This window comes from Hemicordylus capensis, chromosome 1, assembly GCF_027244095.1.
Source record: "Hemicordylus capensis ecotype Gifberg chromosome 1, rHemCap1.1.pri, whole genome shotgun sequence".
Lineage (NCBI taxonomy): Eukaryota > Metazoa > Chordata > Lepidosauria > Squamata > Cordylidae > Hemicordylus > Hemicordylus capensis.
Window position 1 is genome coordinate 428,737,381 of NC_069657.1, and position 17,557 is coordinate 428,754,937.

Below are 17,557 nucleotides of genomic sequence, written 5' to 3' on the forward strand. Positions count from 1 at the left end.
TTTTCAGGGATGGAGGCTAAAGAACTGAGTCAGATATAAGTGACAAGAGATCATGTTCTAAACTGTCTGGAAATACTAAAAACTAACAAATCGCCAGGGGCAGATGGCATCCATAAAAGAGTCCTCAAAGAACTCAAATATGAAATTGCCAACCTCCTTGCTAAAATATATAACTTTTCCCTGCAATCAGGCTCTGTAACAGAGGACTGGAATGTAGCAAATGTAACACCGATTTTCAAAAAGGGATCCAGGGGTGATCCAGGAAATTACAGGCCGGTTAGCTTAACGTCCGTTCGAGGCAAATTGATGGAAAGCATCCTCAAAGATAAAATTGTAAAGCACACAGAAAAACAAGCCCTGTTCTTCTCATCATCATCACCACCACAAACTGTGCCTTTGAGGTATCTCTACAACTGTACCAAATTTGGTCCATATCTGTTTCCACTTGCACCTCAGACATTCATATGTCCAGCATCTTGAACTGGGGTGGATGACATCATCACAAACTATGCCACTGAGGTGTCTCTATGTGTCTCTACAGCTGTAGCAAATTTGGTTCAAATCAGTTAGGGGGTTCACAAGTTAGCCCTCTTGTGCCTCAAACATTCACTTGTCCACCATCTGGAATTGGGGTGGGTGACATGATCACAAACCATGCCCTTGAGCCAACCCTATGTGTCCCTACAGCGGTATCCAATTTGTTTCATATTGGTCCAGGCATTGCAAAGTTGATGAGGGGACACACACACAAAATGCCAGTTGATCTCATAAGCTTGCTTTCCTTAAGCAAAGTAGGCTAAGATTCCATGATTTTCATTGTATTTGATTGTGAACCACCTTGAGACTTTTGTTATACTTTATATAAAAAGTATCAAAGAAATTAAATAAAAATTGCCCAAAATGAAACCTGTGTAGTCATAGTAGCAGGAATCCCAAATATAGCAACAAGAATAGTTGTTATGATTTATATACCAATTTTCCCTAATGGTGCGGCGGAGAAATAACTTGCCTAGAGAGCAAGAGGTTGCCGTTTTGAATCCCCGCTGGTAAACACCTATATCAGGCAGCAGTGATATATGAAGATGCTGAACTGCGTGGGAGGAGGCAATGGTAAACCCCTCCTGTATTCTACCAAAGACAACCTCAGGGCTCTGTGGCTGCCAGGAGTCGACACCGAATCGATGGCACACCATTACCCTTTTCAACAAAAAGTTCTCGAAATGGTTTTACATTGCAAGAAGAATGAAAAGATATTTTCCTGTCCCAAAAGAAGCGATAATCTTAGAATAAACACAAAAGAAACACCAGCAACAGCCACTGCAGATATACTATCGTGGTCTGAACAGGGGCAGTTGCTCTTTCCTTGCTAAATATAAGAGAACCACTACTTTAAAAGGTGCTTCTTTGCCCAGTTAGCAGGAGACTGATTTTAGTGGATCTAGAAGTAACAAGAAGCTTGGCAATTTCTACTGGATACTGAACCATTAAGCCCTCCGTAGAGCATGAAGATGTACACAATAGCCCAGCATCAAGCTCAACAGCAAGCAGGCAAGTCAGAACTTTGCATAAGAAACAATGATGTATAATAGCCTGGTGCTCTGTAAGACAGCAATAGAAACTATATTCAGGAGAAGGGTGTGCACACATCAGTACCTCTGAAAAAGTTGCTTTCAATAGAAAAATTAAAGCAGGTCACTAAATATCGAAAGACAGAACAATGGGAAATAAGGATAGGACCTGAACTAATATGCACATTAATTTGGAAAATCCTGCCCAAGTAAGAACTGCACATCTATTATTGTGTACAAATTTGCCAAACACACGTCATCACTTTCTGGCCAGATAGAAATGGCCTTGAAAATAATAGGTATGGTTTCATACACCCCTGATTTTATTTTTCATATCAGTATTAGTGGAATTTTTCCAAGATGACAAGAATATTCACTACCTTTGGTCAATTTTTAAAAAGTTATCAAGAAATATATATATTTTTACAGGAGATTAACAGACTATGACCGGGTTCAGATGCAACAACCATGAAACCATGATTTCCTGCTACAAAGTCAAAGAACTTTTTATAAATCTAGCCTTGGATTCAGGTAAATACAGTACTAGAACCAGTTCACGCACCTCTTGCTCATCTTTCACTTGCAAGAGGAGAGTGGAAGTTTTTGCTTTTAATTTGAAATAAAACACAGTTGTGACATATATATGAACTTGCAGGAACCTATGGTTTATTCAAACCACAGTTACAGAACAACCAGGACCTGAAACCAAGGTTTTATCCTGGTTTCTTACACCAACTATGGTTTGATTAAACTACACCTCCCTGAATTCGTAACACATCATTTATTTTAATTGATTGATTTTATTTGGCACATTTCTATACCACCACATATGCAAATCTCTAGATGGTGTATAGTCTAAAACACAATTAAAAAGAAACTAAAATATAGATTAAAACTCTAAACTTTAAAACTATAAAAAGCCTGATTAAACAGGTATGTTTTCAGATTTTTCTTTAAAACATCCAGAGAAGAGGAGGCTCTAATTTGGTTAGGAAACGCATTTCACAGTCCTGGGGAAACCCTAAAAAAGGCCCAGTTTTGAATCACCGCCAACCTGGCTAGTGGCAACCACAACCGGACCTCCCCTGATTCTCTTAGTATGTGGGTTCATGAAAAAGGAGGCATTCTCTGCCTTGGACACAAGCTGTTGAGGGGATGGTGGGATTTGTAGTTTAGCACCATCTGGAGGAACCCTGGTTGGGAGCTACGGTCCTAGAGCGCTGCTGCCAATTATTGTGGACAGTACTGAGCTAGATGGACCAATTGTCTGACTCAGTATAAGACAGCTTCTTATGTTAGGGATGTGCATGAAACCACGTGGGGGAGGTTCGAACACAGTGAGGGTGCTGCCTTAAGAGCTGGGGAAGGTGCACTTACCCCTCCCACCGCTTCCCCCCCACCAGCGTCCATTTTTTTCAAAGCCCATCGGGGCAACAGCATACCTCCTTGCCGCCCCGTTGGCCGGATATGACTGGAGGTCTCTAGTGCGCCTGCATGAGCTGACACAGGCACATGCATCTCGCATCCGCAGGTACACCGGAGACTTCCGTTCAAATCCAGGCAATGGGGCGGCAGGGAGATATGCTGCTACCCCGATAGGCTTTGGAAAAAATGGACACCGGTGGGGGGAAAGCGGCAGGAGGGATAAGAGTACCTTCCCCCGCTCTTAAAGTTAGACACCGTGAACATCCCTAACCTATGTTCCTACGAGAAGCGCATGCAAGCCTACAGCTCAAAGCAGCTCTTCCCGAAACAAAAAACCACGATTTCCTGTTGCATCTGAACCTGGTCTAAGTCATCTTTTTAAAAAAAATAAAATCCTAGTTATATCACGTATACATCATATATATCATACCTGGTGATGCTGAATGTTCTTTATATTGCAAGAAAAATTCTGGTATAGATGGAATTTGTTGACATCTTTTTCATTGACCTTTTTGGAGGTCACTTTCGACAAAGATGACTGCATGCAAATGTATTTCCTTTGGCACCTATATGGTAAAAGAAAAAGATGAACAGAATTATTATTGTATACAAACACACATATACTGCTTTTCAACCAAAAAAGCTCACAAAGCAGTTTACATAGAAAAACAAATAAGATAATTCACTGTTCCAAAAGGGCCCACAATTTATTTATTTATTAAGAAGGTCGGGGGGAGTGCCCTAACACACACAGTAGCCACTGAAAAAATGCTGTGCTGGAATTGGATAGGAACAGTTATTGTTCCCCTGATAAATTTAAGAAAGTCACCATTTAAAAGGTGCTTTAAGAACATAAGAAAATCCCTGCCATATTAGTCTCAACTCAAGGCCCACCTAGTCCAGCATCCTGCTTCACACAGTGGCCCACCAGATGCCTATGGGAAGCCCACAGGCAAGAGGTGAGGGCATAAAAGCATTCTGCCTCTGAGGCTGAAAGTGGCCTACAACCCTCAGACTAGTAGCCATTGATAGACCTATCCTCCAGGAATCTTACAGGCCTGCTCAACTTAGCCCCCCCAGCTGTTTTTGAACTACAACTCCCATAATCCCCAGACACAGTGGCCAATAGCCAGGGATTATGGGAGTTGTAGGCCAACATCTGCAGGAGGGCCAAAGTTGAGCAGCCCTGATTCTTAAAGACATCCAGGCTGTTGGCTGTCACCACATCTTGTGGCAGAGAATTCCATAGATTTGCTCTGTCTCTTCATATATATTAACAACCACCCTATTTGCTCGTAATTAAAAGAACTGGAATTGATCTGACCATTTTATCAAATCTCATATTACCTTATAATAAATAAACAAGGATTTCTGAATTAAGGAGTCCCCCTGATACTAGAGCAGCATCACAGCAAAATGAGTGGTAGCCTCCACTCAAACCAACTCCCTGGCTGTGTGCATCCCTGGATCCAGATGCTCTACTCCCGAGCAAGGATTCTGCTGCATCACTTCCTATTCACTATCTGACTGTGCTGGACTCCAGCTGCTGGATCACTTGCATTTTTAATTCTACTGATGACCAAGGCTTGATGCAGGCCTAATGCTTGTTCTTTCAATTTGTAAACCAGAAACCAGTCTGGCGAACACTCCCCACCCTCTCTTTCTAAGCAGACAAATGCCTGGGTAACTCGCAACAGTACGCTCAAGCTTCTGGCCTTGGTTCATGCAAGAGAGTCTCCAAACGTGACAAGTGGCTGACATCACATGGAGAATCTCACAGCTGCCAGGAATGTGGATGAGGAGTATGGAGAACTTACCACAGGGATGCCATTTTCAATGGCATTCTCCTGGCCATATTAATGTGTGGAGCCAGCATGGGGTAATGATTAGAGTGTTGGACTGGGACCGGGGAGACCCAAGTTCAAATCTCCATTCAGCCATGATATCTGCTGGTTGACTCTCTCTCAGTCCAACGTACCTCACAGGATTGGTGTGAGGAGAAACGTAGCTATGTACAACGCTGTGGGCTCCTTGGAGGAAGAGTGGGATATGAATGTAAAAATGAATCAATAAAAATGCCTGATGCAGAATCACTGGGAGGAAAGGCCAGTGTTCTCTCATCAGCAGATCAGATTTGATATAGGCACAGAGGGAGTGAATGTCTCCTCACCAACATTAAAAAAACCTGAACACACATCTTTTTAAAGAGGGTTTTTTTTTAATGTTTTATGTGCTGGTGGGTTATTTATTATATATTTTATTTATATACCTCCTGACTCCAAAGGCTTTATTTTATTGTCTAGTTTTCATAGTTCTCAGGTTTTAGCTTTTTATTAATAACTTTTAATTTGATTTTTTTTAATGTGATTTTGAATGTGGTTTTGGCCTGGCCTTTTAACTTGTTTAACTTAACCTGTTAACTTTATTCGCCTTTTATTTTACATTGGGTCTATTTTATTAATGTTGTGATCTGCCCCAAACAGTAGTATACTGGAGGGCCAGGGTATAAATATTCTAAATAAATAAATAGAGAGCATGAATACAAAAGGAGAAAGCAAGCAAATGGGAAGAGGGAGGGTTATATGTTCTTTGACATTTAAATCTTAGATGGACATTAATTCAAAGTGTGGGTGAATGGGCAAACTAAGTGCACTACATGCCTTTGCTAAAAAAAGAAGTTTGAATTCAGGAGTTCATTCAGACCTGCTGCACAATTGGCTATGGGTGGTTTGTTTGCAGAATCTGATCTGACGTAACAGGAGAGCTACAGTTACTCTCTCTTTGCATCAGTACCTGATGCAAAGGAGGTTGATCAGTTTCCCCCCCCCCCAAAAAAAAGTATAAGAAAAGCAACCTACTTGCAACAAAGATACTTACAAATCTCTGATGAAATCCAGCGTATCTTTATCTTTAGCAACCATGTCAGCCAAGATGTGCTGTACTCCAGATTTTACTTCCTCAGTATCCGAAAGTCCTAAACAAAACAAAAAATTGTTGATTCAACAACTTGATTTAACAAAATCACTACATGTTAGCTCTTCTTTAAAAAAAAAAAAGCAATTAACCAGTAAAGAAAAAAGTTAAGTGTGTTCTCTTCAAGCAACAATCATAGAAACGATATTTTATTGTCTAAGATTGCCCCCTACAGATTTATCTATAATTACACTAAGAAATACATAGCTAAATCTGCAGAATTTGTGGTATAACACAACAAGTAGAAGTTTCTTGCTGTAATAGCAATTTTTGCCTCTTCAAAACAAACATTATCCCCATCTTGTTCTGCAAACTCCTGATTCTTATTCTCAGCCATCAGTTTCATATATAGGCCTCTGTGGTTGACAAGTGTCTTAATGCAAATGATTCCCAGCACGACTGCCTGAACCTTTATAGAGAACACTTTTGTAGCAAAAGGGAGTCTCAGGTTCACATGGGGTTCCTCTCTGCTGCACCTTACTGAGCATATTGAAATAGGCCAAAAAGAGAGGAGAATTCTCAAATGCCTCCAAATAAGACTTTATTGATGGCCCAGGATGTTTCAGCAAAGTCTTTATCGGGGGCTCTTATTCCAATTTATCTTGCCAACTAAAAGAAACTGGGAGGGAAAAGAGACATACTGTTCCTTGTAGCTGAACTCCATTATTGGCTTGGTGAGCATATTATCAACACATCTAAGCTAGGTTGTACGTTGTTCATCTGTATGTGGAATATCCCACAAGTCATCACCCTTCATAATTCAAGGATGGACTGTGCAGTCAGGGAAACCCAACTTCACATTTCACACACAGTAACAGGGAAAGGTATGTGGTTTTTGCATATGAATCAAAGACCTACTCCTGCTGTTACCACATGGGACCGTACTTCTGGGAGTAACAAGCCACACAATAAATCCTTATCATACACATCTATACAGATCCATCTGCTCTGTGACAAAACTGACTCTATAGTTTTACAACCAATCATTTCTGTCCTGTTTAGGTCCTGCTCCTTGGCAGGTTTTGTTTATCTGTGGTTTTCTGTGCCATAAAGTTGGTTTTTAAATCAGTGAGAAAAAAAAGACTACAGGTGCTTTTATTTATTTATTTTAAATTTTAAATAAAACTGTTTTCACGGCTTTCTGTAGATTTTACGCTGACTTATATTTCAATTTAAATTGTATGTTGTCCTGGAACGTTATGATGAAGGGCAATCTATCAGTGTATTAAATAAGTTCAATAAATTAAATCCCATTTTAAAAATTATTCACCAAGCAAAGAACAACTGCTGTTGCTGATGTCAAGCCGGAAGGGAGGAGGAGGCAACTGCTCATCCACATTTCACAGAATATTTCTGCCTGCCTGGGGGAGAATACCGCGAGGCCCTTCTCCGCCTGTTCTTGCCTGCCACTAGAAGCTGGGTTACATGAGATTGGGAGGATATTCATTCAACAAAAAAACGATATATGCCTGTGCAATTCACTGTGCATGTGTGGTTGGCATAGGAACATAGAAAGTTATCTTATACCAAGTCAGACCACTGGTACACCTAGTTCAGTATTGTCCAAAGACTGTCAGCAGTTCTCAAAGCTTTCAGGTGGTCTTCCCCAGCTCTACATGGGGATACCAAGCACAGAACCTGGGACCTTCTGCATGCAAACATACAGATGCTCTTCCACTGAGCTAGGCCCACATCCCCTAAGGCAGGCCTGTTCAGCTTCGGCCCTCCTGCAGATGTCGGCCTACAACTCCCATAACCCCTGGCTATTGGCCACTGTGGCTGGGAAAAATTGGAGTTGTAATCCAAAAGCAGCTGGGGGTGGCAGGGGGGAGATGAGTAGGCCTGCCCTAAGGGGAATATCTTACAACGCTCATATGTAGTCTCCTGTCCAAATGAAAACCAAGGCGGACCCTGCTTAGCAAAGGGGGCAATTCATGCTCACTACCACTAGACCAAAATCCACCTTAAGTGGTGCAGCAAGGAATTGCTTGACTAACAAGCAGAAGGTTGCCGGTTCGAATCTCCGCTGCTTCTATATCGGGCAGCTGCGATATAGGAAGATGCTGAAAGGCATCATCTCATACTGAGCGGGAGGAGGCAATGGCAAACCCCTCCTGTATTCTACCAGAGAAAACCACAGTGCTCTGTGGGCGCCAGGAGTCAAAATTGACTTGACAGCACACTTTACCTTACTACCAGACCAGCTCTCCTTCCCAAGATCAACTCCTTTAGATCAACTGCATAAGATCTATATTCCTATATATGCAGGCATGCACCCTTCTGCATACCCAGAAGTACATGCAAGTCCATTAGAACCAGTATGTAATATGTGTGCATTTGGGAGAGCATGAGATCAAATGTGCAAATGTAGTTCTGTAACAGTCAAATGGAAGGACAATGCGTACACAGGAAGCTGTCTTATGAACTAGGTCCACCTAGTTCAGTATTGCATACAGTGACTAGGCTTGTGCCCGAAACATATCGGCAGCCATTGAAAAGGCCGCCGAAACGTTTCGGGTGTCGGGGCAGATTCGGCGCTGGCGGGGGTAGGGCTTTAAGGGAGGGGGAGAGTGTACTCACCCCCCCGCCGCGTTTCCCCCGCCGGCGCTCTCCGAATTTGAAGCCCCTCGGGGCGGCAGCGTTCCTCCTTGCCGCCCCGTTTGCCCCGTCGGCCGGAAGTGGCCGGAAGTTCCGAGCGCCCGTCATGCGTGGGCGCACGCGCGCTCGGAACTTCCGGCCACTTCCGGCCGACGGGGCAAACGGGGCGGCAAGGAGGAACGCTGCCGCCCCAAGGGGCTTCAAATTCGGAGAGCGCCGGCGGGGGAAATGCGGCGGGGGGGTGAGTACACTCTCCCCCGCCCTTAAAGCCCTACCCCCGACGGCGCCAATAAATATCGTGCACATCCCTAACAGTGACATGCAGTAGTTCTCCAGGATCTCAGATAGGGTTCATTCCTAATCTTACCTGGAGGTGCAATTGAACCTTTAACCTTCTACATGCAGAGCAGATGCTCACTGAGCTATGGCCCCTCCCTGATTTGCACTACTTTCAGTGGATATCCAAACAAAGCATATTTGAAAGGAAGTTAAATGTCTTTCCAACACACCATGGCAGACACACCAAGGCAGCCCTATGTAGAGTGTATTGCAGTGATGCAAAAGACTGCACCTGCATTCATTGCAAAAGTGATTTGTAGAGTCTCTACAAACCTAGCCCACACAGCCATTCTTCCTTGATGGCAGAAATGCTCCATGAGTTGGCAAAAAAGATGGCAATAATCACCGACCAGCAGATTTGGCCAGATCCCCTCTTGACACTGTTAGGTATTTTTTCAAGACAATTAGAGACACTAAAATCTAAAGATTTACTGTCCTTTGTTGACTGCAGCTAGATTGATCATAGCCAAAATTTGAAAAGAGAGTACGTTATGATTTGTATAACTCACTCTGTTATACTGCAACAGCCAAAAAACTGACTTATTCTTTAAAAAAATCAAAAGGGCATAATTCTATCCCAATATTTTATTATGATTTGGCAGGATCTATTATTTATGAACGATAAACATTATGGTAGGGAGGGCACAATCCAATTCACTCAAATTTGGAAACATGTATTTGTTGAAGAATGACCTTGGCGTTGTTGAGTGTTGTGTGTCTAATGTTTTGTAGTATTAGGCTTGGGCTTCCTCTCCCCCTGCCGAATTTTAATGATGGTTTTTATAAATTATTTATTATTATGATTTATTCAATTTCTATACCACCCTTCTAAAAATGGCTCAGGGTGGTTTACACAGAGAAATAACAAACAAATAAATGCATTATAATGGTGTCTGGTGATTTTAAAAAGAAGAAAAAAGAAATGCTCCATGTTCTCTTCCTGCTTTCAGAAGGCATGCGCTTACCTTCCACACTGGGCTTGACATAAGAATGCAGATTGAGTTCTCTTGGGTTTTCAATGAGCAAATTGGCTGCATGTTCTAATCCCAGTTGCCTGGCTCTTTGGGCTTTGGTACCTTTACTTCCAGTTTTATATGGTGCATACTAGGACAGATAACACAGATGGGATGTAAGGAATACGAATATGACAAATATTTATATGCCGCTTTTTAACCAAAGTTCCCAAAGCGGTTTACATACAGAAGTTAATTAATCAATTAATCAATTAATTAAACAGCTGTCTGTCCCCAAAGGGCTCTCAGACTAAAAAAGAAACATAAGGAAGAAACCAGCAACAGCCACTGGAGGGATGCTGTGCTGGGGTTGGATAAGGCCAGTTGCTCTCCCCCTGCTAAATAAAGAGAATCACCACTTTTAGAAGGTGCCTCTTTGCTCAGTTAGCAGGGAAAATTTTGAAAATCAAAGAAGCAGAAAGCCACATTGTATTCTGGGTTTGGATACTACCGCTTTTCATGATTTTGGGGGTGGTGTACATTTTCACAAGAAGGCAATTGTAATAATAAAGAGGGAAATCATAACAATATATTGCTGACAGGTGCTCAATGTAGCTGAAACAATATTATATGATAAAAGCACATTACAACATTATCCTAAAAACCAACAGGGGGGAGGGGGTGAATAAAGAGTGTGATCCTAAGTGTGATCCCTAGAAGCAAGCTGCACTGAAATCAATTGGGATTTACTCCCAAGTAAAATTTATTAGGCTTTGGCTGTAAGGAGAGTCAGCATATGAACAGAAGAAGATGCCATGCAGTGAATCAAATTATGAGTTCATCAAGAGCCACTGTGGTGCAGTGTCAGACGAGGACTCGGGAGACAGGCTGGTCTTGAGGTAGCAAGCATGAATTGTTCCCTTTGTTAAGTAGAGTCTGCCTCGGGTTTCAATAAATGGTTGACTACATGTGAGAGGTTTCAGATACGCCCGTTAGGGAATGGGGGCACAGCTTAGTGGTAGAGCTTCTGCATGCAGAGGGTCCCAGGTTCACTCCATGGCATCTCCAAGTAGGGCTGGGCAAGACTCCTGCTTGAAACCTTGGAGAGCTGCTGCCAGTCAGTGTAGACAGTACTGAGCTAGACGAACCAATGGTCTGACTCAGTATAAGGCCACTTCCTATGTTTCAGGCTTACTGAGTAACCTTAGGCTAGTCTCTCTCTCTCTCTCTCTCTCTCTCTCTCTCTCAATCTCTCTCTACCCAACCTACCTTACAGAAGGGGGTCTCAAACGTAGGTCCCAAATACTGTTGGACTTTAAGTCCCTTCATACTCAGCCCCAATGGCTGAAGCTGTAATCTAATAACATTTGGGGACCCAAGTTTGAAAACCCTTGCCTTATAGGGTTGCTGCAAGGATAAAATGGAAGGCACCATGTACTTCTTGGAAGAAGGGTGAGCTGAAAATGCAATAAATAAAATCAACTTAGACTTGCCTGCTCTGCACTAACTGGCAGTGGCTGCCCAATTAAAGTTTGTTCTGAACAATTAAGAAATCAGTAACAGCAAACAAACTTTATATAAGGATGGGCAAGAGAGCTAGCCCAATATGATAAAATCTTCCCTGCAATGCCTAACTCTCAGAGTGCTGGGCTACCTCTCCCCGTCCTCTGTTGTCCCTCCTTAGATTGTAAGCTCCTTGTGGCAGGGACCTGTTCACTCTGTAAAGCATCTAAACGGCACTGTACACTCAAAACTTTCACATCTGTTCTTATTGCTGTTTTATTATCTTAACTGGCTATATTTTCATGTTCTCTTATCTGATCATATTTTTACAGTATTTGTATTCTGTACACTGACTTGGTATCTTTTAGATGAAGGACAGTAAATCAATTCATTAATTTAAATGACGAAATGAACAAGCAACCATGGTACAGCAGTATGACCTAACAGGCTCAAAGAGTGAACAAAAAGATACGCCTCTAGTTAGCGGTTGAAAATAATGTATCATGTGAAGCTAGCCTAACACATATCAACCAAGGGCTTTCCTCAGAGGCAAAGGGTCTTCATGCGTCCTACTAATACACCAGTTAAAACAACTCACCCAAGACAAGAAAGCCTGTTTTAACTGGTGTACCAGAATAATACAGATTTGTGTCCGGATTTAAGAAAAACCTCAAGGCTTCATATTTGCCTTTGTTACATTTTTCTCCCATGTGAACCCTCCCACACGATAAGCTGCTTTCTACTGAGTAAGACCATTGGTCCATCTAGCTCAGTATTGTCTACACAGACTGGCAGCGGCTTCTCCAAGGTTGCAGGCAGGAGTCTCTCGCAGCCCGATCTTGGAGATAATATCTTTCAGTGCTGATACATGTTGTCTCCCACTCAAATGCAAACCAGGGTAGACCCTGATTTGAAAGGGGTCAATTCAGCTGTGTTAGTGCTGCCACCACGAGACCAGCTCTCCTCCGGGATAATTTAAATCTTGAGCTTTCTCGATGAATTGAAAAGTCTGCAAGGGTTTGAGTGCATCTGGTGATCCAAATGCACACCCTAATAGTCACTCCATAATCCACTGCAACAAAGAGGGATTCCTCAGCAGGCAAACCAATGGGTAAAGCAGGGTGGAAGTTTGAAATGAACACTGCTCAAAAAGCATATGAACAACTACAATTTAAAAATAATAATAATACTTACCACATGATCCAGCCCCTCCAAAGTTTTGCAGTTTAACAAAGCATTCAAAAGGTTTGTTGTCAGTTTTCCTTCTTTCTTTAGCTTCTGTATGGCACCATGAACCTTTTTTGCTACAGTGCTAAAACAAAACACGGCTCATCAATTACAACTATTCACATCAAATTACAGTACAACACATATGTAGATATGCAACTCCCAGATCAGCATGGATCTCCTAGTCTACTTACAGGCTGTCCCATGTAATGACATAGGGACATAGGAAGCTGCCATGCCAAGTCAGACCATTGGTCCAACTAGCTCAATTTGGTCCACACTGACTGGCAGTGGGGATTGAACTCGGGACCTTCTGCATGCAAAGCAGACGCTCTACCACTGAGCTTTGGCCCCATCCCCATAGAAAGGGAAGCTCCGCAACTCAAAAGGGACATGTGCACGAACTGTCTCCAAACCTAAGAACTGGAATCAATTCATTCAGCTATATGAAAACACCAGAGTGGATTGGGGTATCTGGAATGGGGTCAGCAATCTGCCCCCAGCAAGACTAAACTAAACTTTCGGTTGGAGGGTGGTATGTTTCCAACACTTTGCTTTCCTGCAACCTCTTCAGTTGAAAGAAGCCATGTGTTGGAAGGGATATCCAAGAAAATCATCACAAAAAATCATCATTTTTTCCTACTCAAATTAAATCCTAAGGTGAGAGGAGGCATCTCCTCCTCCAGAAACCAATTTCACTTTGCATTTACGCTCTCCCTCCACTCCACTCCACTCCCCACCACATACTGTAGCTCCTCCATCGTTTGCTGCACCTCTCGCAAGGCATCGGCTTCCAGATTGTTGATCAGCTCCTTTCGATAGCGGGCAATGAAGGGAATAGTATTGTCATCTTTAAAAAGGCGGATGATGTTTGCACACACCCATTCTTCAATACCAGTCCTTTGTGACAAGACCTGGAAAAGACAACAGAGCCTAGCACATCTTCTCAGAGATTGTTTTTAAAAACTGTTCAGCTGAAATTCAAATAAAGACAGTATTTCCAGTTAAAGCATCCACCCAAGGCTAGAAGACGGACCTGGAAACAATCTGCTTCATACCTCATCTATCAGAAAGGCCCAATAGAATCTTCTATAACCTGATTCAGATCTTAATAAAAATCACACCGCTGTAGCCGTGTACAGTGGCACAAAGGGGAGGAAATCCCGCCCCTGCTGTGTCAACCACTCTCATGCCCCGCCACTCACACTTACAGTGGGGCTTGTCTGAAGAGGGTAGAGCCCTACCCGTGATGGCGGGTGCTTCCTTGATTGCTTGTCTGAAGTACTAACAGCCGTAAGCATGATGGCAGGTGCTTCTGTGATTGAGAGGGTGGATCGATGCAGCCTCACAATCACGGAAGCACCCATCATGACCAGTAGGGCTCTCTTCCCTCTTCAGACAGCCCCACTGTAAACATGAGCAGCGAGACACAAAGGTGATTGACACAACAGGGGTGGGACTTCCTCCCCCTTTGTGCCGCTGTACACGGCTACAGCAGTGCTATTTTAACACATATCTGAATATCCTGGCCATCTCAGCAGTAGAGCTGAAGCTGAGCCCACGCAAAGGCAAGATGACCTGGCTTCATTGCCAGAGCAACAGATACTTCCTGTCCTGACAGGGAAGCCAGGTACTTGTGGTCAGAGCTGCTGTCAGGCCTGTAGCTAGATGTTCAAAAACCAACGAAGCAGGATATCCCCAGATCTTTCCTGCAGCCTGGAGAGAAAAGAAGTGGGGCGTTGGGGAGAGAAGAGGATTCAGGGAGACTAGGCCTCCTCCCCTCTCACGAATGAGTTGGAAGTGAGCCACAGAGGAAGGTGAGCTGATTACTTCTCATAGCCAATCTATTCCCCAAATCCTGACTGTTCCACAAAGAGATAAACGGGAGTCATCTCCGCCCACCCTCTCAAGCAAAGCACTCTTACTATTTGTGAATTTGTCAGGATACATGAACTAAATCATGGTATAGCAAATCTATTCAAGCACATGTGTCATCGTAAGCAACTATACTAAGAAGCAGTTGGTCCCGTACAGACCTGGAAACAAAGATTGAAAATTCAAACAAAAATTGAAAATTCAGCTCTGAATGCACTAGGCAAATGACAAAGTGCCCAGTCCTCCTCATGGGAAATTGGAATATTAATGGCCTAGCATTCTGGCCTGTTCCAAGAACGAATGGGGGAGGGTTTTAAGACAGGATGTAGTCAAGACCAACTATAGGAACAATTACATACATAGGAACATAGGAAACTGCCATATACTGAGCCAGACCATTGGTCCATCTAGCTCAGTATTGTCTTCACAGACTGGCAGCGGCTTCTCCAAGGTTGCAGGCAAGAATCTCTCTCAGCCCTATCTTGGAGAAGCCAGGGAGGGAACTTGGAACCTTCTGCTCTTCCCAGAGCAGCTCCATCCCCTGAGGGGAATCTCTTCCAGTGCTCACACATCAAGTCTCCCATTCATATGCAACCAGGGCAGACCCTGCTTAGCTATGGGGACAAGTCATGCTCGCTACCACAAGACCAGCTCTCCTCTTAATATGTCATTAATAATTGTGCCCGATATCCCGAGTCAGGAAACGCTGGTGCCAGGGGAGAAGCATAAGAACAGTCCTGCTGGATCAGGCTCAAGGCCTATCTAGTCCAACATCCTGTTTCACACAGTGGCCCACCAGATGCCTCTGCTGCATCTGGTGGGCCACCCACTGCTGCTGCTGGGGTGTTCTACAAATGCAGCTCCAGTGATCACATGGGAAGAGGGCTGCAATTTTCTACAGTTTCCACTTTCTCTGGAAGCGCTCTGTGCAATGCTAAAATATTCCCCTGAAGGTCGCGCCTGCCTCAGAGCACTTCCAGGGGAAGGGGAGGTTACCAAAATCACCCTCCCATGCAAGGGCCCGTGCTATGTTAGTCTGAAAGTCAGCAGCAGGACCACTGGCCCTTTCTCCCCTACACCAGCACTTCCTGACTCAGAATGTCAGCTTGTGATGACAGTAACTCAGCAAAGAGGCACCTTTTAAAGTGGCGATTCTCTTTTCTGAGCAAGGGAATAGCAACTGGCCCTATCCATCCCCAGGAAGAGCATCCCTCCAGTGGTTGTTGCTGGTGTCTACCTTATGTTTCTTTTTAGATTGTGAGCCCTTTGAGGCCTGGGAGCTATCTTTAGTTGTTATTGTTTTTCTTTGTAAACCACTTTGAGAGCTTTTGTTGAAAAGAGGTATATAAATATTTGTTGTAATAGCAGTAGTAGTTTAAGCTCCACTTAAATTTCAGGTAACCCAAATCAGTATTAACTTTTAAAAATGATTACGATAGCCGATTGTGAAATGGCAGAAGACATTGCAAAGAAGCAACAGGGACCAAATATTGTTATCAGGATCTGTCCATCCATAGAATGAAAACGCAATTCAGTTGCTACATTTTCACCAGTAACCAACTTGGTATGAGTCAAGGTATAGGATATCATGTCTACTTAAATTAACTAAATTATATCAGAACAAGGGAAGGAAGGCAACCAGAAAATAGAAAATTTATTCATAATTGGTCCCTTTTAATCTATTAATGGAACAATAAAGTACAAGATAATAGGCAGCCATTTGCTTTGTTAGAAACAGTTTAAGATGAGTTAAAGGTACAGGTGGACCTCAATATTTGAGGGGGTTCCGTTCCCGGCTGCAGCAGCAGATATGGAAACTGCAAATATTGAGGCATTGGGGCTATGGGATCCCGAAAATCTGCCCATTTTGGTGGGGGGGGGAATATGAGGGGGACTCCTTAACCTACTTTGCTGCTCCCCTGAGTTGTGCTGTGTCCTGGAATGCCCCCAAATCGACTGAAAATCTGCCAAAAACTGCCAATTTTCCCTTTTCCATTTTTTACTTAAACAGAGCCATTTTGTGGCTCCGACAAACAAAATGGCACCCAGAAATAACCTCCATGGTCATTTCCGGCCACTCCAGACCCACGGATACGTGAGGTCAACATGTTTATTTCCTCTTCCCCCCCACACACACATATGCTGAGGTCGGGTGTCTTTTATCTGACTGTGGATGCGCGAATCCACGGATAACAAGGTTGTCCTGAATTGCATGATATGTCTTACACAAAAGTATGTGTGTGGATGTATCTTAATATAGAGAGCATGGAAATACGCATATAACACACACTGAGAGGGGAAAATGAATCTAGAACTGTGCATGTGATGAAGAAAAGGAAGCTCTTCCTATGGTGATAAGTTGGGCAGGAGCCATTTTTTAAATGTATTTAGAAAGCTCAAAGTAACAATGTATTAACAATTGTCCACCACCAGAGCCTTTGGAAGGGGTGGTATAAAAATATAAAAAATAATAATTATAATGGCTGATATCGAGACACAGAAGCTATTCTCACGACCAGCAGAACCCGGGCTAAGGGAGCCCAGCCCGATTTCTACAGCTAGTGAGAACCACTGGGAGTCACAAGGCTCCTGGTGGCTGTGCAGTAGCTAGCCCTCTTAGCCCGGGTTTGGGGTGCAAGCACGCCCAAAAAATGGGTTAAAGGATCGTGTGTCTGCTACGGCTGCTGGCTTCCCTTTGCCCAACCCTCAGAGCTGCCAGGTGAGGTGCGGGCGGACAGCAGGAAAGCCGCCACTCATCTGCGCTGCTGATCCGCCTGCACAGAACCCTGATGTGATCATTTGTGGGGAGGTAAGCGATTTTGGGCCTCCTCCACGCAAAAAGAGGGCAGCCCTTCTCACTTGATTGTGAGAAGGGCTTCTAAATGTGCTGGAGCAACAAACAAAGATGCATCTACACAAAAAGTCAAGCAGCTGAGCAAATCCTCAAAGCTGCACAGTCTCTTGCACTCTTGGTCCTCTTGCACAAGTATTGAACTTGTGCAAGAAGGACAGCAGGTAGCTTTGCATCATCCCCTGCAAAATACATGGCTTGAGGATGCTCTCCCAGCGCGTGGTGTGTCACAGGTGGCACATGGG

The 17,557-nt window shown here is 43.5% G+C and overlaps 1 protein-coding gene across 2 annotated transcripts in view; it reads right to left on the reverse strand.

The window, feature by feature from the left end:
* Nucleotides 1-17,557, reverse strand: part of SRBD1 (S1 RNA binding domain 1) — a 252,775-nt gene that overhangs the window by 211,890 nt on the left and 23,328 nt on the right. For both annotated transcript variants that reach the window (XM_053312100.1, XM_053312108.1), the window contains exons 5-9: nucleotides 13,334-13,500; nucleotides 12,554-12,671; nucleotides 9,869-10,007; nucleotides 5,871-5,967; nucleotides 3,424-3,559 (exon numbers count right to left, since the gene is read on the reverse strand). In XM_053312100.1, the coding sequence (XP_053168075.1) occupies nucleotides 3,424-3,559; nucleotides 5,871-5,967; nucleotides 9,869-10,007; nucleotides 12,554-12,671; nucleotides 13,334-13,500 (657 nt within the window). The remainder of the gene's footprint in view (nucleotides 1-3,423; nucleotides 3,560-5,870; nucleotides 5,968-9,868; nucleotides 10,008-12,553; nucleotides 12,672-13,333; nucleotides 13,501-17,557) is intronic.